This window comes from Microcaecilia unicolor, chromosome 14, assembly GCF_901765095.1.
Source record: "Microcaecilia unicolor chromosome 14, aMicUni1.1, whole genome shotgun sequence".
NCBI classification, from domain to species: domain Eukaryota; kingdom Metazoa; phylum Chordata; class Amphibia; order Gymnophiona; family Siphonopidae; genus Microcaecilia; species Microcaecilia unicolor.
This window is the reverse complement of record NC_044044.1, coordinates 31,549,404-31,567,760: the sequence shown is the minus strand read 5'-3', so window position 1 is coordinate 31,567,760 and position 18,357 is coordinate 31,549,404. Positions and strand designations below refer to the sequence as shown.

Here is an 18,357-nt window from a genome sequence, read left to right as displayed (position 1 = left end):
TCCAGAAGCTTAGGTGATCATAAGTTGTTTTCACGGCTTTTGGTAGTGCGTTCCATAGTTGTGTGCTCATGTAGGAAAAGCTGGATGCATAGGTTGATTTGTATTTGAGTCCTTTGCAGCTTGGGTAGTGGAGATTTAGGTATGTTTGTGTTGATCCTGTTGTGTTTCTGGTTGGTAGGTCTATGAGGTCTGTCATGTATCCCGGGGCTTCGCTGTAGATAATTTTATGAACCAGGGTGCAGATTTTGAAAGCAATACGTTCTTTGATTGGGGAGCCAGTGCAGTTTTTCTCAGAGGGGTTTGGCGCTTTCAAATCGCGTTTTTCCACATATAAGCCTGGCTGCCGTGTTTTGAGCGGTCTGACGTTTCTTTATAATTTGTTCTTTGCATCCCGCATAAATTCCGTTGCACTAGTCTACATGGCTTAGTACCATTGATTGTATCAAGTTGCGAAATGTTTCCCTCGGGAAGAATGGTTTCACGCGTTTGAGTTCCCACATTGAGTGGAAAATTTTCTTTGTTGTAGATTTCACTTGGTTCTCTAGTGTGATGTTAAGGTCGATTGTAACACCGAGAATTTTCAGGCTGTCTGAGATAGGGAGGGTATAATCTGGGGTGTTTATATTTGTGGGTTTGTTCGTATTGTATTGGGATGAGAGGATGAGACAGTGTGTATTTTCTATGTTGAGTTTTAGTTGAAATGTGTTTACCCATGAGTCCATGATAATCAAGCTGAGCTTGACTTCGTTGGTGATTTCTGTCAGATCACGTTTGTAAGGAATGTACATTGTGACATCGTCCACCTAGATGAAAGGGTTAAGGCCATGGTTGGATAAGGATTAGCCCTACATTGTAAGCCGCTCAAATTGATGGGCGGGATCCAAGCCTTTAATAAACTTGGAACTCGGTCTAAGGAAGAGTCCCCAGTTCCCCTGGAAATTTGCTGGTGACCCCAGTCTACCCTCTCTCTCTCTCTCTCTGTTCCCCTCGAGCTCTGCTTTCTTTTTCTGTGCTAAAAACAGAGATCATGCGTGACTTTCATGCAACCGCACATGACCATGGAACTTCTCAGCTAAGCCTAAGTACAGCACTAGAAAGTGATGGGTCCACCTAGCAATTAAAATGTACAGAGGAGCATGCACTCTACGTTAAGATATTGCATAAGCTGACAGTAAATTACATAAGAGAAACACCAGGGGATGGTTCTCTATTCCTCGCACTGTGTCAAGCAGCGAGACAGAAGGTGCCTTACGTCATGGAGCTCAGGACCCTGCGTGTTGCTTCATGCCTTGCATTTCCAGCTGCAAGATGTCACACGCTTTGCTCATTAACCTAGAGTGAGCTGGAGGGACTTTGACGTAATGGCAGCAGAGAGGCAAAAGATCACAGCATTGTCTTGTGCTGGGGCATATAACAACACATATCGTGCTTTGTAATCTACTTCTACTGAGCAGTGGCTTCTATGCAACAACGTGTTGCTGAATCAGAAAACTAAAGAGCCAAGGACTTTTTACTGAAGAGCATTAGGTCCAAATGCATGCTTTAGCACATGAAAAAACAGGTTACCACAAAGCACGGGATCTTTCCCTTATTCGCACATGCTAACTTGCATATTAGGTGTTTTTTTTAAAAGATATTTTTGAAGGGGTGTGTCATGGGCAGAGGATGGGCATGGAAGCATTAACCAGCTGGCACATCTGCGTTAGCTTCTGCTCACTGGCTAACGTTGGGTTAATGCTCCCACGTTAATTTTTGTGCAGGTAACACATGCTAATTTATTTATTAACAAGCCGTAAAGCCCATTAAAACGGGCGACATTTTTGTTGTGAAAAATGTAATGACATATCCAAAGCAAGAAATGAGAGTGGATGTCTACAGTACACTTTTATATATTACGACCCTCCTCTCTCCCCTGCCCCCCATACAGCCACCCATGTCCAGCGACTCTCCTCTCTCCCCTGCCCCCCCTCCAGCCACCCAGGTTGTCCAGCGAATTCCTCGGGGCAGGTAGGAAAGATCTCCAGTCTTGCCTGCCCGCTGCCGGCGCTGACCCTCCCCCGCTGCCAGATCGCTCTTCAAAATGGCTGCTGAGACATCCAGCAGCGGCCTCGAGAGACTTCGGTGGCCGTTTTGAAGAGCGGTCCAGCAGTGGGGGAGGGTCAGCACCAGCAGCGGGCAGGCAAGACTGGGGATCTTTCCTGTCTGCCCCGAAGAATTCGCTGGACAACCTGGGTGGCTGGAGGGGGGCAGGGGAGAGAGGAGAGTCACTGGTCATGGGTGGCTGGAGGGGGCAGGGGAGAGAGGAGGGTCGCTGGACATGGGAGGCTGGAGGGGGCAGGGGAGAGAGGAGAGTCGCTGGACATGGGTGGCTGGAGGGGGGCAGGTGAGAGAGGAGAGTCACTGGTCATGGGTGGCTGGAGGGGCATGGGAGAGAGGAGGGTCGCTGGACATGGGTGACTGGAGGGGGGGCAGGGGAGAGAGGAGAGTCGCTGGACATGGGTGACTGGAGGGGGGGCAGGGGAGAGAGGAGAGTCGCTGGACATGGGTGGCTGGAGGGGGGCAGGGGAGAGAGGAGAGTCACTGGTCATGGGTGGCTGGAGGGGGCAGGGGAGAGAGGAGGGTCGCTGGACATGGGTGACTGGAGGGGGGCAGGGGAGAGAGGAGGGTCGCTGTACAGCGCTGCGTACGTTTAGTATAGCGCTTTAGAAATGATAAGTAGTAGTAGGTGTTGCGGTTATGATCGGCTGACGTCGGGAGAGACCTGTGGCGTGTCGCTCATGCGCGGCACCTTGACAGCTGTTCCGTGAGTCCAACGCATGCGCGGAACGTTGATGACAGCTGCTCTCTACTGCGCATTTGCGGGTGAGTCGGTCACCTCTCATTTATATAGTTAGATTTCATTTCTATATCCCACATTTGCCCAATAAAATCAGGTTCAATGTAGCTAACAGATTATTATACTAAGAATACAAATTGAGTTCAATGTTATCTAACGTATTATTAAAGTTACAATACAAATTAGCCAGTGAGTACATCAGTAGAAAAGACGTAGGGTTGAATTAAACAATGATTAAATAGAGTGTGATAATTACATTATGAAGTATAAAAGAATGGAAACGGACACTTTGCGTTAGGATCTTTCCTTATAGGGGAATCCTAATATACTACTACTACTACTACTACTTAACATTTCTAGAGCGCTACTAGGGTTACGCAGCGCTGTACAATTTAACAAAGAGAGACAGTCCCTGCTCAAAGAGCTTACAATCTAATAGACAAGTGAACGGTCGGTCCGATAGGGGCAGTCAAATTGGGGCAGTCTGGATTCACTGAACGGTAAGGGTGATATGTAAACGGTAATATGTGAATGTTTGCACATTGTGCCACATTGAACCTGGGCTTAGAGCACAGGAAAGTCCTGGGTTACCATGGGCTAAGGCAGGTTCTAACATCCTTTATTAAAAGGGTCCCTAAATTTTATTCGGGTCAGTATTCAAAGCCATTTATTCATAAACATAAGAGCATAAGAACTGCCACACTGGGTCAGACCAAAGGTCCATCAAGCCCAGTATCCTGTTTCCAACAGAGACCCAGACAGGTCACCAGTACCTGCAGTATCCCCCCCCCCCCCAAAATAGCAAGATTCCATATTATCTACCCCCAGGGGCAGTGGTGGCCCTACCATTAGGCCAATTGAGGTGGGGGCCTCAGGCATCACTCTCCCCTTCCCTCCTCAACCCTCTTTCCCATGTTTACCTTATTTTTTCATTTTCAAAAGGCAGCGGCGACAGCGATTCCCATAGGCTGCCCTGCTGCTGGCACCGACCTCTTCTCCCTACTGCGGTCCGCCTCTTAATGTACTACTACTACTATTTAGCATTTCTATAGCGCTACAAGGCATATGCAGCGCTGCACAAACATAGAAGAAAGACAGTCCCTGCTCAAAGAGCTTACAATCTAATAGACAAAAAATAAAGTAATCAAATCAATTAATGTGTACAGGAAGGAGGAGAGGAGGGTAGGTGGAGGCGAGTGGTTACGAGTCAAAAGCAATGTTAAAGAGGTGGGCTTTCAGTCTAGATTTAAAGGTGGCCAAGGATGGGGCAAGACGTAGGGGCTCAGGAAGTTTATTCCAGGCGTAGGGTGCAGCGAGACAGAAGGCGCGACGCCCCCCCCCCCCCCCCGGTGAAAGACCCCCCCCCAGGTGCACGCCGCTGGGGGGGTGCCGCGCGCCTGCTGGCTCTTCGTCAGGCGCGCGGCACCCCCCCCCCCCGAGCGGCGTGCACCCAGGGTGGACCGCCCCCACCGCCCCCCCCCCCCCTTGGTACGCCACTGTAAAATAGGTTGGTTTTTAGTAATTTTCGGAAATGAGTTATGTGCTGTGTTGTTTTTGTGGATTTTGGTAGTGCATTCCATAGTTGCGTGCTTATGTAGGAGAAACTGGATGCATGTGCTAGCATAATGTCCATCTAGATGCTGCGAAATATCCTGACATACCGTTTCTGTGCTGTCCAGATGGTGCCAGGGTGGTGTGAGCGCAGAGCTGTCAGTTATCCAGAGAGCAGAGATATTCGGACCACAATCTGATCACGCCAGGACTGAAAATTGCTGTCCACGTTTGAGTTTTGCTTCTATGCGGACAGCAGCAGACTCGCCACCCTGCCTCTCGGTAGCTGGGTAGCAGTGCCGAATATCCATGTTTTATTGTATTGCTGTTTACGGATAATGGCGACCACAGTGGCTGAACACTGTCCTGATTTGCTTCTAATTATTCATACCCTGCAGCAGACTCTCGGCATTTTGTATTCAAATGTTGAGAGTTTGCTGTCTGGTATATCGTTGTCCGGTCCATATTATCATTTTTTTTTCTTCATCCTTAGATGTATATTACAGTACAATCTTCATTGGTTACACAGTTGTTTCTGTGGTTGATAAGATAAGGCTCCTGATGAAGGCAGGGAAGCCGAAACACGGTCATGTCGAGCCTTTCACATTTGACTTTACAGCATTTTTGGAACAACAAGGATCTGATCATTTGGACCAGCCTCAGCCTTCCTCTTCTTTTGTTCGCTCACCCTTGGCTGTTGACTGAAACAAAATATTTTCTGGCTACTCCCACTTCAACAAACTGGAAAGTCTTCCGGCTAATTAACAGGTGATCTACATGCTGACATCTGTATCTTAATCGCCAGGCTCTGAGCTCTTAATTAACAGGGTGTGTGACCACACGGTGAAGACAATGAGTTAAAAGGCAGTGTATACCAATAATTGCAGCATATACTCCTGACATCTCAGCCTCGGGGCACTCTCCTACCCCCTCCAATTCCCTTCCCCCCCCCCTCCATTTTCTGACTTTGGTGTACTCTCTCCTGCCCCCTCTCCCCGCACACACATTTTCTGACCTTGGCACACTCTCTCCTGCTGCCCCCTCCCCATTACCTTGGTGCTCTTTCTCCTGCTGACCTTGGTGCACTCTGCTGCCCCGTTCCCCCCTCCCCCATTTTGTGACCTTAGAGCACTTTCTTCTGCCCCTCTTCCCCCCCCCCCCCCAAATGTTCTGGTTTCCTGGCACTATCTTCCATCTCTTTCCTCTGTCCTGGGATATAAACTGCATTACATTCACCCTGCCAATGCATTTAATGAAAGTATTCTGTTGAATTTGTGGAAATGCACAGTCTCAAAATGCAGTTGAGGTGCCATGTCACATTTCCTGCGTGAATACCCTAAAAGCAGCATGTGTGTCATGCATGTGAGTGACATTAGGGCTGCCACATGGATGAAGGATTAGGTTCCAATTTGTGTGTTCATGTTACACGCCTCCTGCGTCACACTGCAGTAATGTGAAGTCCTATGTGGGAAGCACGATGTTACCTGTGGGGTACAGGGGTCAGGGATAATCGGTGTCCTGTACTGATATTGACACAGAAGGTCATGATATTGGTCGCCTTATAAGCCAATAAAATGCCGTCTTTTTAATGACTTAGATAAAAGGAGCTTCATAATTAGTTTTCTGGGATCTTGGGTCACAATGTTATCTCGATGTTACACTTTACTTATCTAACATCGCTGTATGAAGGACATCCCTTCAACCTTCCCCCTACCGGCTCCCCATCAACATCACACAATACAGTAATAAGTCACACATTCTCTGCTTTCATCCTTTTTAAAAGGATGCTTCTTTTTTTTTTTTTGTCAACCATTGAATTCTACCTCCGAGATCCAACATACTGCACAATGTTGTCTAGTGACCTGGTGCTGAAATGTGCCGAGCAGGACTGGTGTTTGCAATGATTGGAACTTGACAGATTGAGTTCAGGGCTGATGTCAGTGACGCCGGTGAATGACGTAAACATGTCACAAGGTTGCAATTGGTTTGGTAATCTGTGTTGGCGTTTACATGACACAAGGTGGGCTTGGGTGATAGTGATTCGTGTTGCCATGTGGACACTGGGCAAAGTTGGCGATGGTCTCTGTGATTAGCATGAGTTTAGACATGACACACATTTGAAATGAGTCTGTTGGTCTGTAACATGGTGCAGGGTTGGTACTTAGGCATGCTAGAGGTTTGGCGTTGTTCGCGATAAGTGTTGGAAGAGAAGTTCCGTCCTGTGTAACTGAAAGCACAAAAGAATTTGGAATGCGATATGTAGAAACTTTTTTTTTACGTAATAGATGGTTTCATCACAGGCATGTGTAGACCGTAGAGCGAGACAATTCTTACTCCATCCCCACTGGAAAGAAGACGAGGGCCGTTAATATGCTCTTGGATGCAGATGAAAGGGTGTCTCATGTTAGAATTAGGACACAAGGGGAGGGGAATTCTATAACTGGGTGCCTCCGGTTAGGCGTCACAATAACGCACAAAAGGAGCCTGTTGTATAATGATCCTCGGTGCTCAGGTGTCGTCGAATCCTTGCGTAACGTTTACAAGCCCTCAGTTAATATAAGTCATAGACCGGGCATAAAAATGCAGCTGAGCATGTCTGATTTACAGTATTCTGTAATGTTGCCTGTGCAACTGGGAACCTCAAACAGTGACATGCTATAGCGCTTTACCCTTATAGAATAGAGCTTAGGATGCTTATTGCTCACTTTTCTGCATTGACACAGCAAGGGGCATGAAACCAATGGCACCTAGTTATAGACTTACCCTTATGACCAAGAAGAAGCAAACATCTGTTATCCGATATTCGGCACTGACTTAACCAATAGACAAACCAGGCAATAGCTCAGTGGTTCCCCAACATTTTTCATTTCATGGCACCCTTCGTGTCCGAGCAATTTTTCGAGGTACCCCCCTCCCCCCAGTCACACTGATGGTCGCCCCCACCACCCAGACACACAGGTCTCCATCTTTTTCTCTGAACAAATATAACAGTACTAGGGTGTCCCTATAATCAGCCCCTCCGTCCAGGCCCACCCATGGCTACGCCCCTGCTGTATGCTGGACAAGCCAGCACGTAAATATAAGTGAGATTAAATTTTAAAATGCTACCGACAATAAAGAACGACAACATGGATGCAGCAGCTGATAGGTTTGCTTGCTTCCTTTTGAATAGTAAGGAAAAAGTCGAGGCTGACCTATTGGCTTCAACCTTTTGGCTTCATCTCGTTTCCTGTCACCTCTGCGAGTCCTGAAGGCTGTCTGCTCCCTGTCCCCAGTGGCCGCGACAACAACAAAAAAACAAGCGCGGTGCCGCAGCAGCCTTCAGGCATCCGCTGTGGGCTCTGCTGGTCCTGTGCCCCCGCTGACGTCAACTTCCAGTTCCAGGGGGCAGAGGACCGGCAGAACTGACAGCGCATGCCTGAAGGCTGCTGCGGCACTGCGCTTGTTTTTCTGCCCCTGCTGTCTGCAGTAGCAGTTCGGGCGGAAGGGAGGTCAGGATTTGCCGTGGCACCCCAGAGAGTTCGCTGCGGCGCACTACAGTGCTGCAGTGGTGTAGCCACAGGTGGGCCTGGGTGGGCCAGGGCCCACCCAACAGTAGCACACGTTTAATGGTAGCTGGTGGGGATCCCCAGCTCCACCAGCTGAAGACCTTCCCCCTGATGGCAATGAAAACGCTTCTCTCCTTGATACCGTCACCTGCGCATGCTCAGTCTTCAGCGCATGCCTGCTGCAGACTCTCAAGTTGGAAAGAAGCGTTTTCTTGCCAGCTGAGATATTTTTTTTTTTGGTGGTGGTGCGGGGGGGGGGGGAACACTTGGTGCCCACCCACTTCTTGCCTAGGCCCACCCAAAATCTGTTGTCTGGCTACACCCCTGCAGTGCTATACCACACAGTTTGGAAAAGCTGCAATAGCTTAAGGTGACAGCTTTGGGGGGGGAGGGGGGGAGGGAGTGGCAAAGAGCAGCAAAAGGTCCTGATGGTCAAACTCAAAGAACCATCAGTGTGTAGTGTATGACAAGGAGGGGTATTTTCAACTAGCCATTTATCCTGGTATGTATTCCTACAGGATTGTTCTGGAATGAGTGAGGTTGGGATAATCCTGATTGAGTTTAACTATGAAAGTCTCAGGGGAGGGGTCCTAGGGTCATGAGGTTCACCCAGGGTGTTTAATATCCTTGCACTGGCTCTGCCTCTATCTTGTGTCAACTAAAAAGACAATGAAGGCTCAATTCTCCTAACAGGGGGACTCAGAGGCCCCTAATGACATCTTCAGAAGAACAACAAACACAAGGAAATCCTACTTCACACAGAAGAGAGTTCTGGAAATGAGGGGGGAAGGGGGTCTTCTATGCATGATTGAAATTACATTAAAAAAAAAAAGGAAATCGGAATTCAAAATAAGAAGAGAGTCACAGAGGAAAAAGAAAGAAATCCCTTAGAATACAATAAAGTACGAGGGGCCAGAGGAAAGAAATATCATTTACGATCCGGAGGGAATGGGGCTTATTTTTTTGTCCTTCTTTTACACTTGTCCCTGGTCCAGCTCACCTGCAAAGAGTGTAAAAGTGTTACCCTGCTACTGCGGTTTCAGGTCCTTTTACTAAAGGACATTAAGCATGTGAACAAAAGGCTTTGCCGTAGAATGCAACTCAGCGTGGAACTAACCGGACAACGCAGAAATTGCAGGAGCGCTTCACACCTCCTAAATAGGAATCGGCAACTGCTCCTGCGTTAATATCTTTGCAAATCCCGTGCGCTAATAGAGAAATTAGCGCAGAACCTGCAAAAAATATTATTGCATTGAATCCGGACTTAGGGCTCGTACAACGCTGCCTAGCGATTCCCGGTACAGCAAATGAGAGGAAGTCCATTCAATTCCTACTGGCCTCCTCTCGTTTGCCGCACAGGAATGGCTAATGCCCTTAGGGCCCTTTTTACAAATCAGCGGGCTTACCGCGTGGCAACCCGTAACTACCGCCGGCTCAATGTGGGCAGCAGCAGAAGTTTAACACACACCCCCCCCCCCCCCCAGCACGTGGCATTTATGGCACTAGCGGAAATATTTTGGAAAAAAAAAAAAGATTTCCGCAGGGGGCAGCCCTAAGGGCATTAGCCATTCCTGTGCGGCAAACGAGAGGAGGCCAGTAGGAATTGAATGGACTTCCTCTCATTTGCTGCACCGGGAATCGCTAGGCAGCTTTGTACGAGCCCTAAGTCCGGATTCAATGCAATAATAAGGGTTAGCGCGGGAGCCCCTTACTGCCACCTCAAAGGGTGGGTGGTAAATGCAAACCCCCCCCCCCCCTCCCTCCCACATGCCTACACAGCAAGTGCAATCGCATGTGGCCATTTCTTTCTTTTTTTCAGCCTTTTTACCCGCTGTGGTTCCCTCGGCGCAAGGGAAAAACATTTGTCTTCACTAATGCAGAGCCCGTAAGTGCGTGGGACGCTCCCGTGTTAAAATGCATTAAACCCAGATTCTAACTCATTACTAGTAAATTGATCCCCACTGCGTAAAAAAGGGACCTGTGGTAAGAAGTACGAGTCGATGTGCTACAACTTGACCTTTGCCTTTCAGTAAATCTAGCCCTCGATTACATAGTAACATAGTAGATGACGGCAGAAAAAGACCTGCACGGTCCATCCAGTCTGCCCAACAAGATAACTCATATTTGCTGCTTTTTGTGTATACCCTACTTTGATTTGTACCTGTGCTGTTCAGGGCACAGACCGTATAAGTCTGCCCAGCACTATCCCCGCCTCCCAACCACCAGCCCCGCCTCCCAACCACCAGCCCCTCCTCCCAACCACCAGCTCTGGCACAGACCATATAAGTCTGCCCAGCACTATCCCCACCTCCCAACCACCAGCCCCGCCTCCCACCACCGGTTCTGGCACAGACCGTATAAGTCTGCCCAGCATTATCCCCACCTCCCAACCACCAGCCCCGCCTCCCAACCACCAGCCCCTCCTCCCAACCACCAGCTTTGGCACAGACCATATAAGTCTGCCCAGCACTATCCCCACCTCCCAACCACCAGCCCCGCCTCCCACCACCGGTTCTGGCACAGACCGTATAAGTCTGCCCAGCACTATCCCCGCCTCCCAACCACCAGCCCCTCCTCCCAACCACTGGCTCTGGCACAGACCATATAAGTCTGCCCAGCACTATCCCCGCCTCCCAACCACCAGTCCTGCTTATAGACCGCATCCCTTATAGACCAGTAATATAATACATTCCTCTAATCCTGATATCTCGCTTCCAGATCAACGCCATAAATTATTTCATATAATGTGAGCTCTTGCTTTACACCTCATAATTTGCAACTGGAAAGACAAACTCCAAGTTAAATTTCTCTGCATGGTGGATCCGTCTCTGTGCGATCAAGAAATATGAAACATCACAATTGGAACTCTAATTTGAGATCTTGGTCTCCTTTTAGACTATTTGTGCTCAAATATTTTAAATGTCCCAAACATCCAGCTTTTCATCACAACTTTCATATACCTGCAGTGAAAATTTACTTAATTTTGAGGGGGGAATCGTCAGATCTAACTGCAGGCACAACTCATATGAACAGTTTTCTTTCTTCAACAAAAGAAATGATTGTGTTGCACATCCTCATTAGATCACCCTGAATTTTTAAAATTTTCTTTGCTTTTCTTATTTTACATCTTTCATTTCTCATAGCTGCATGATCTAACAGCATTTATAAAAAAAAACGTGCAATCTATCAGCAACTTATCTTCATACGGCGGCAGCCTCAGACCGCAGGAGAACCTCCACCGACGTGGCCAGGTTTCGCAATTAGCTTCTTCAAGGCAGAGGCTCTCTGCAAAAATAATAAATCAATGAATTTGAAAAAGAAAACGCAAAGTAGCAACAAAACAGTGCTCATTCACGTCGCAGTATTTTACCATAACAACATTCCAGTGCTTCCGCATATAGAAAAAATGACTGCAGCGTCTCAGCTCGGGCCTTAGCGCTAAATAGGCTATGCTGTTATGGAATGTTGTTATGGTAAAATACTGCGACGTGAATGAGCACTGTTTTGTTGATACTTTGCGTTTTCGAGAACGTTCTCTCCGAAACTAATGTGAAAGAGGATGAGAGGAGAAGGGAGGGAAAGAAATTGATAGCATGAGACTAGCACAATGTATTGTCTGAGTACGCTACAGTTTATGGTTTAACAAGTTTTACTGATGACATGTCAAAGCAGTGCGTTTTTCTAGGAAAAAAGGTGCCGGTACTCAAATGCTAGGCCACCCTTCAGGGGTGGGGTAATCACAGAGGGACCCACCCCACAATAGCCAGGCCTCCTGCAACTAGTCAGAGAATCTATGACGACAAGGCAGAATTATTGTGTAGAGCCTGAGCTCTTTCATTAAAACTTGGAGTCCATGGGTCAATTTTAGCAGACAATGGAAAAGGTGCTGGTACTCAAATGCGAGGCCACCCTTCAGGGTGGGGTGATCACTGAGGGACCCACCCCACAATAGCCAGGCCTCCTGCAACTAGTCAGAGAATCTATGACAAGGCAGAATTATTGTGTAGAGCCTGAGCTCTTTCATTAAAACGTGGGGACCGTGGGTCAATTGTAGCAGACAATAGAAAAGGTTCCGGTACTCAGTACCCCCAAGTACCCCCTCAAAAAAAGCCCTGTAAAGTAAACTCATCCAACAAAGTGAGTAGATAAGAATTCAGATATCAAAACGTTCACAATAAAGACAAATTATTAAAGGCAGTCACCAATAGGGGGGGGGGGAACACATGGTTAAAATAAGTTGATGACGGACACTATCAGTTAAATAGGTTATGAATGTTATGCTGTTGGCATTCTGTTCCTGCCAGATGCTGTATGTTTTTCAGATGCTTTGTCATCAATACAAATGTTGAAACATAAAGGCAGTCATCAAACTTTTAACATTTTTATCCACCCACTCTTATGGTTCAGCACTTGTTACCGTTATTTTGGCATAACCAAATTCACATTCTCAAATATTACCATGCAGCTATCATGCTGTGAGCTGGGTCTCCCTTCCACGTGGTGGCCAGAGCTAATCCTGCTTAGCTTGGCTGACTGTTTCCCCGGTATGGGCTCCAAACCACCTCCTCGCTGCACTGCTTGTCCTGGTTTAACCGCCCCCCAGCTGACCTGCGCCCAGGATCAGCTCACGACCGGGACACACAAAACTTCAGCAGTCTTATAGTTCTTGAAAACCCCAGGTCTTTAGTTTCTCAGCACCTTTTAATACAGTCTTAATCTTCAAGCAGTTTCCTCATCAGCAATGCAAGAGTCAGTTCAGTTTTCCCACATTCAGTTTATTAACACAGTCCAATCTTAACTCCGAATATCACACCCAGCAAACCTTTGTCTTGCTCCCAATTGTAGCCTCCCCTCATCAGCACTATCTTCTACCCTTACATAGTTTATGGGTTAGCTTCTTCCACCAGTGGCTTCCCCACTGGATTATTTTCTCCTCTCCAAGTACACACAGCTTGGGCCACACTCCCGCCACCAAAGCCTTTACCTTTCCTGAGGAAGTTTGAGCAAGCCCTCCAACCTCCATGCACTCCTCCTCCCTGGGTTCCCTCAGCTGTTGCTCATTCCCTGGATCAGAACTCATTTCCCAATCATTCACCCCTCCCTCCAGTTCCTGAGAGTCCTGCTGATGCCCCAGTGGTTTCTGGGACTGGTAGTTTCTCTCCCTAACTAGTGTTTTCGCTGGGGCTTTGACCACTAGAGGGCGAACCTTTTGTCTAGAGAAAGGATTAGTGAAGAAGAATCATTACATTTCAAAGGAAAACCTCTTCCCCGCCCCGGTCTCAGCATGACTGGAACTGGACTCCTTTTAGAGTCCTCACAATGCCCTTTAACTTTGTTAAACTCTTGTGTCCCCCCCTCCCTCTCCCCAATCCCACTCCCACCCATCCTCAAGTACACCTGAAATTCTTAACACTTAGGGCGTCTTTTACTAAAGTGAGCTCACATTTTTGGCGTGCACTAAAATTGTAGGCATGCTAAACATTAGAGGCGCCCATAGGAACACATTGCCGTCTCTAACGTTTAGCACGCCAAAAACATTAGCTTGCCTTAGTAAAAAAAGACCCTCTTAGTGATTTTTCAAAGAAGATCTTCCAACATTTAGCACATTCTCTAAGGTAAATCTACCGTGCGGAATTGTGAATATTTCAAGGCCAAAGCATCCCTGTGAAACCTGTAATGGTTCGTTCCTGTAGGTCTTGCCCACAATATTCATTCCTGAGTAGCTTCTCTTCCGTGTCTTCATGCTTGGCGTATTGAACTGCAGATCTGACGATTTTCTCTTAAAATGTGCTCACTTTTATGAATTTGCAAAATTGGACAAGCCCATGGACCATTATTAAAATGGACTTGGGGAAAATCCACTGCTTATTTCTGGGATAAGCAGCATAAAATGCTTTTGTACTTTTTTGGGATCTTGCCAGGTATTTGTGACTTGGATTGGCCGCTGTTGGAAACAGGATGCTGGGCTTGATGGACCTTTGGGGCTACATTTCTGGAATTTCAGCGAGCTGGGCTCCTTAGCAACTGCTTTCTTATTTCAGGATATGGGAATCGCCGCTGCTTCTGGCGGCCAAGCAGAACGATGTCAAAGCCATCAGAAAGCTCTTGGAATGCCCGTCAACCAACATATTTGAAAGAGGTATGTGGACAGGGTTACTGTCTCTTCTTGCTCCTTACAGTTGCTCTGATCTCTAGGTGTAGCGAACAAGGTGAGTCTCTTGGGTTGGCTTGAGATAAATAAAATCTCTGTGTTTCTGTGGTTTTCAGGTGCAGTGGGCGAGACAGCTCTGCATATAGCAGCTCTGTATGATAATTTTGAGGTTGCCAAGGTCCTCCTTGAGTTTGCCCCAGATCTTGCCAATGAGCCCATGATGTCCAAGCTCTATGAAGGTAAACATAAGGAAAAGTGAGCTAAGGAGCAAAAGTTAGATCAATGGTGAAAGTGATGAGATGAAAACTTGAAATACACTTATTCAGCAGTCTTCAGTCAGTGATTTCTGGAAGGAGGCTGGGCAAGTGAGAGACCGAGCAGTGGCACAGCAAAAAGAGGAAGGCTCTTCAGTATAAAAAGGGAGAGAAATGTCACTTGATCAGATGCAGGGGCTAAGAGTGGGGGGAGACCTGATCATTTAGACAGAAAAGAGATGGTAACTGTATTCCAAAGATATACAAGTGTCCTTGTGCACCCATGCAATGGATTTAGAGGTATAGACTATACATTGAGAGAGAGACTTTAAGCAGATCAGCTAACACAATTTGGCTACTAGGCTACCAAAATCAGAAAGAGCTGGTTGAGAAGCTGTAGATGAAAGAGGTTGTGTCATAGAAGTAGGGAATCAATATGATGAATGACATCAACCATCTGTCTCAATGTGTCTTTCACTAACCCCAACTGAACAGAGAGCCTCATCACCAAGACGAGGGGGACCCTTTGCAGGTTCTGATCCCTTGTATCGAACCAAGATAAGAATTATCTGACGATGACGTAGGCACATAGATCGTGCAGGCCTAACACTGGGTTCTTCTTCAGATGTGACCTTAACAGCTATTCCAGTCGAGGTCAAGCACCTGGAGAAGAGACTTGTGTGCCAGGTATTTACAGCTGATGCTCGGTATCCTTTTTGGATTGAGTCTTGTTTGTCCTACACAAGGTATTGCAGGCTGCAAAGAATCCACTTTTCTGCAGGATCAACAGGAAATGAGGAGATGCTGTTGCTGGTGGGACTCAGGGAGATGATTTGGCTAGAGGAAGGGACACTGACCTGTGAAACCGGGAAACAGTTGAACACATAGGCCAATTAAAATTATGTCCAGTGAGGAGCACTGAGTGGTTTCTAGGAGAAAGTGCAATAGGTTAGCTAATAGCAAGTCATGGCAAAATGAGAGAGATGCCACTCTTTCCCCCCCCCCCCCCCCACCCCAACACATACACAGTGTTGGCCTAATCCCTCTTTGTGTTCATGTGTTACAGGGCAGACAGCGCTTCATATCGCAGCAGTGAATCAGAATCTAAACCTGGTGATGGAGCTGGTGAGGAGGGGAGCTGATGTTTCCTCACCACGGGCCATCGGCACCTTCTTCAGATATTGCCCTTGTAATCTCATCTACTTTGGTGAGAATGACTGCAGAGGGTACTCGTATCCTCTTACCCCTTGCTGTGGAGCATTCTCTTTCTGTAGCCCACCCTTCTGTTTCTTTCATATCGTAATTCTCTTCCCTTGATCTTTCTGCAGGTGAGACCATCCTGTCCTTTGCGGCTTGCATAGGGAATAGGAAAATAGTGCAGTTTCTCATCGAGAGTGGTGCTGACCTCCGAGCCCAGGACTCTCTAGGTAAGGAGGAGGGAAGAGTGTCCCGTGAGGTAAAATATGAGAGCACCTCAGAGAAGAACATTGTGGCATCGGGCAATGCGTATGTCTAGTAGCATTATAGAAATGATGAGTAGTAGTAGAAAGAGGCCATTACGTTTCCTGTGCCTCACTCGCTTGATGACTTTTGCCATCCTTCCCCCATGGATTTCTGACCTTCTGTTCTCTCCTCAGGGAACACGGTCCTTCACATCCTGACCCTCCAGCCCAGTAAAACCTTCTCTAGCCAGATCTATGACCTCATCCTGTCTTACGACAAGGAGGATGGGGGTTTAACACTGGACATGGTTATGAATAATGACTTCTTAACCCCCTTCAAGTTGGCTGCTCTGGAGGGGAATGCTGTGGTGAGTTCTGAATGTCTCCTCCCCTTTCCCCAACAACCCGTCTACAGGGCAGAGTGTCCCTGCAAAGTCTGCAATATATTTATTGGGATTATTGACCGCCTTTAAGAAGAGATTCACCCAAGGTGGTGTACAGCAGGTAGAGTTTAACATCAAAATTTACAATTTTGTTAACAATAGTAACATGAACAACTTGAAAGCAGCAAATATAAAGCTAATAATAGGATTACCGTGAAACAGGATCGAAAAAAATACACATTTAGCAGCATTGAAATTCACATAACAGAGATATAATACAATGTCAGCATAATAGTAATGGAATATCTAATAATTACACAATTAGAACATTCAAATAGCATAGCTACGATACCAACGCTTTTCTACGATACTGCTTACCATATAGCTTGAGGGGCCGAGTGCAGATATACAGGTGGGGATAAGATGGATGGTACAGAGTCAGTTGGGATAAATAGATGGGTGGCTGAACTAAAGGCAAATTCTTTGTACAGTTATGCAAGATATAAGGAACTGGTCTAAGTTAGTGTGTGTAGCAACCTAGTCCAGAATGGGTGTATAGCCTATTTAAGTGACCTGTCTTAACCACTCAATATATCCTTAACTCCCCAACCAAGAACACAGAGAGCCCTTTCCCAGAGATAAGTTGGAGAAGCAGAGGCGGCTGGGAGAGCTCTTCTATTGGTTGAAGACTGGGAGGGAGAGCAAACAGTTAGGCGAACCATGTTTAGTTCAATGTGTCTTTAATGTAGGGAGAATCTCTGGTTAGACATTTTTGTTTTGAGACAAAGAGGGACATAAGCGAATGGGGCGCCCAAGTTTTCATGAGGGCGTCCTCGCAAGATGGCCCCACGAAGGGGCGGGGAAACCTGTATTATCGAAACAAGATGGGCATCCGTCTTTCGTTTCGATAATACGGTCGAGCACGCCCAAATTTCAACATTTAGGTCGACTTTAGAGTTGGTCGACCTAAATGTTGAGATGGTCTTCCTTAGAGATGGTCGTCCCCGGTTTTCGGCCATAATGGAAACCGAGGATGCCCATCTCAAAAATGACCAAATCCAAGCCCTTTGGTCATGGGAGGAGCCAGAATTCATAGTGCACTGGTCCCCCTCACATGCCAGGACACCAACCGGGCACCCTAGGGGGCACTGCAGTGGACTTCACAAATTGCTCCCAGGTGCATAGCTCCCCTACCTTGGGTGCTGAGCCCCCCAACCCCCCCCCCCAAACCCACTCCCCACAACTGTACACCATACCATAGCCCTAAGGGGTGAAGGGGGCACCTACATGTAGGTACAGTGGGTTTCGGGTGGGTTTTGGAGGGCTCACATTTACCACCACAAGCGTAACAGGTAAGGGGGATGGGCCTGGGTCCGCCTGGCTGAAGTGCACTGTACCCACTAAAACTGCTCTAGGGACCTGCATACTGCTGTCATGGAGCTGGGTATGACATTTGAGGCTGGCAAAAAAAAAATGTAAGTTTTTTTTAAAGGGTGGGAGGGGTTGGTGACCACTGGGGGAGTAAGGGGAGGTCATCCCCGATCACTCCGGTTGTCATCTGGTCAGTTCGGGCACCTTTTTACGGCTTGGTCGCAAGAAAAAAATGGACCAAGTAAAGTCAGCCAAGTGCTCGTCAGGGACTCCCTTCTTTTTTCCATTATTGGCCGAGGACGCCCATCTCTTAATCATGCCCCAGCCCCGCCTTCGCTACGGTGCCGACACGCCCCCATGAACTTTGGTCGTCCCCGCGACAGAAAGCAGTTGAGGACACCCAAAATTGGCTTTCGATTATGCCGAGTTGGGCGACCCTGAGAGAAGGACGCCCATCTCCTGATTTGTGTCGGAAGATGGGCGCCCTTCTCTTTCGAAAATAAGCCTGACATTCTCATTCACAACATGAAAAATGCATTCAGATTCTGGAAAAAATCAGTGGTAATCAATATAATCCATGCTTGTTGCTCCTTCCCCCAACTCTCCCTCTGGAACGCCCTTCCTGCCCCTATTCACCTCGAACATTCCTACCCTAAATTCAAAGCTCTCCTAAAAAAAAAACCATTTTTTCGAGACCACTTTTTCTGTTCATGTAGATCCTGGTAATCTCCTCAGGATTCACTAACAATGAAGCCTCTGCCTCTCTATTTATCTCTCATTTCTTCATTGGTTCTCTTTCCTTTGGCATTCTTCTCCTATTT

At 47.3% G+C, this 18,357-nt stretch overlaps 1 protein-coding gene across 1 annotated transcript in view; it reads left to right on the top strand.

Moving 5' to 3' along the window:
- Positions 1–18,357, top strand: part of LOC115457338 (transient receptor potential cation channel subfamily V member 6-like) — a 35,660-nt gene that overhangs the window by 9,089 nt on the left and 8,214 nt on the right. Inside the window, exons 2-6 of the mRNA XM_030186754.1 lie at positions 13,977–14,074; positions 14,203–14,325; positions 15,407–15,547; positions 15,669–15,767; positions 15,978–16,150. Coding sequence (XP_030042614.1) covers positions 13,977–14,074; positions 14,203–14,325; positions 15,407–15,547; positions 15,669–15,767; positions 15,978–16,150 — 634 coding nt within the window. The remainder of the gene's footprint in view (positions 1–13,976; positions 14,075–14,202; positions 14,326–15,406; positions 15,548–15,668; positions 15,768–15,977; positions 16,151–18,357) is intronic.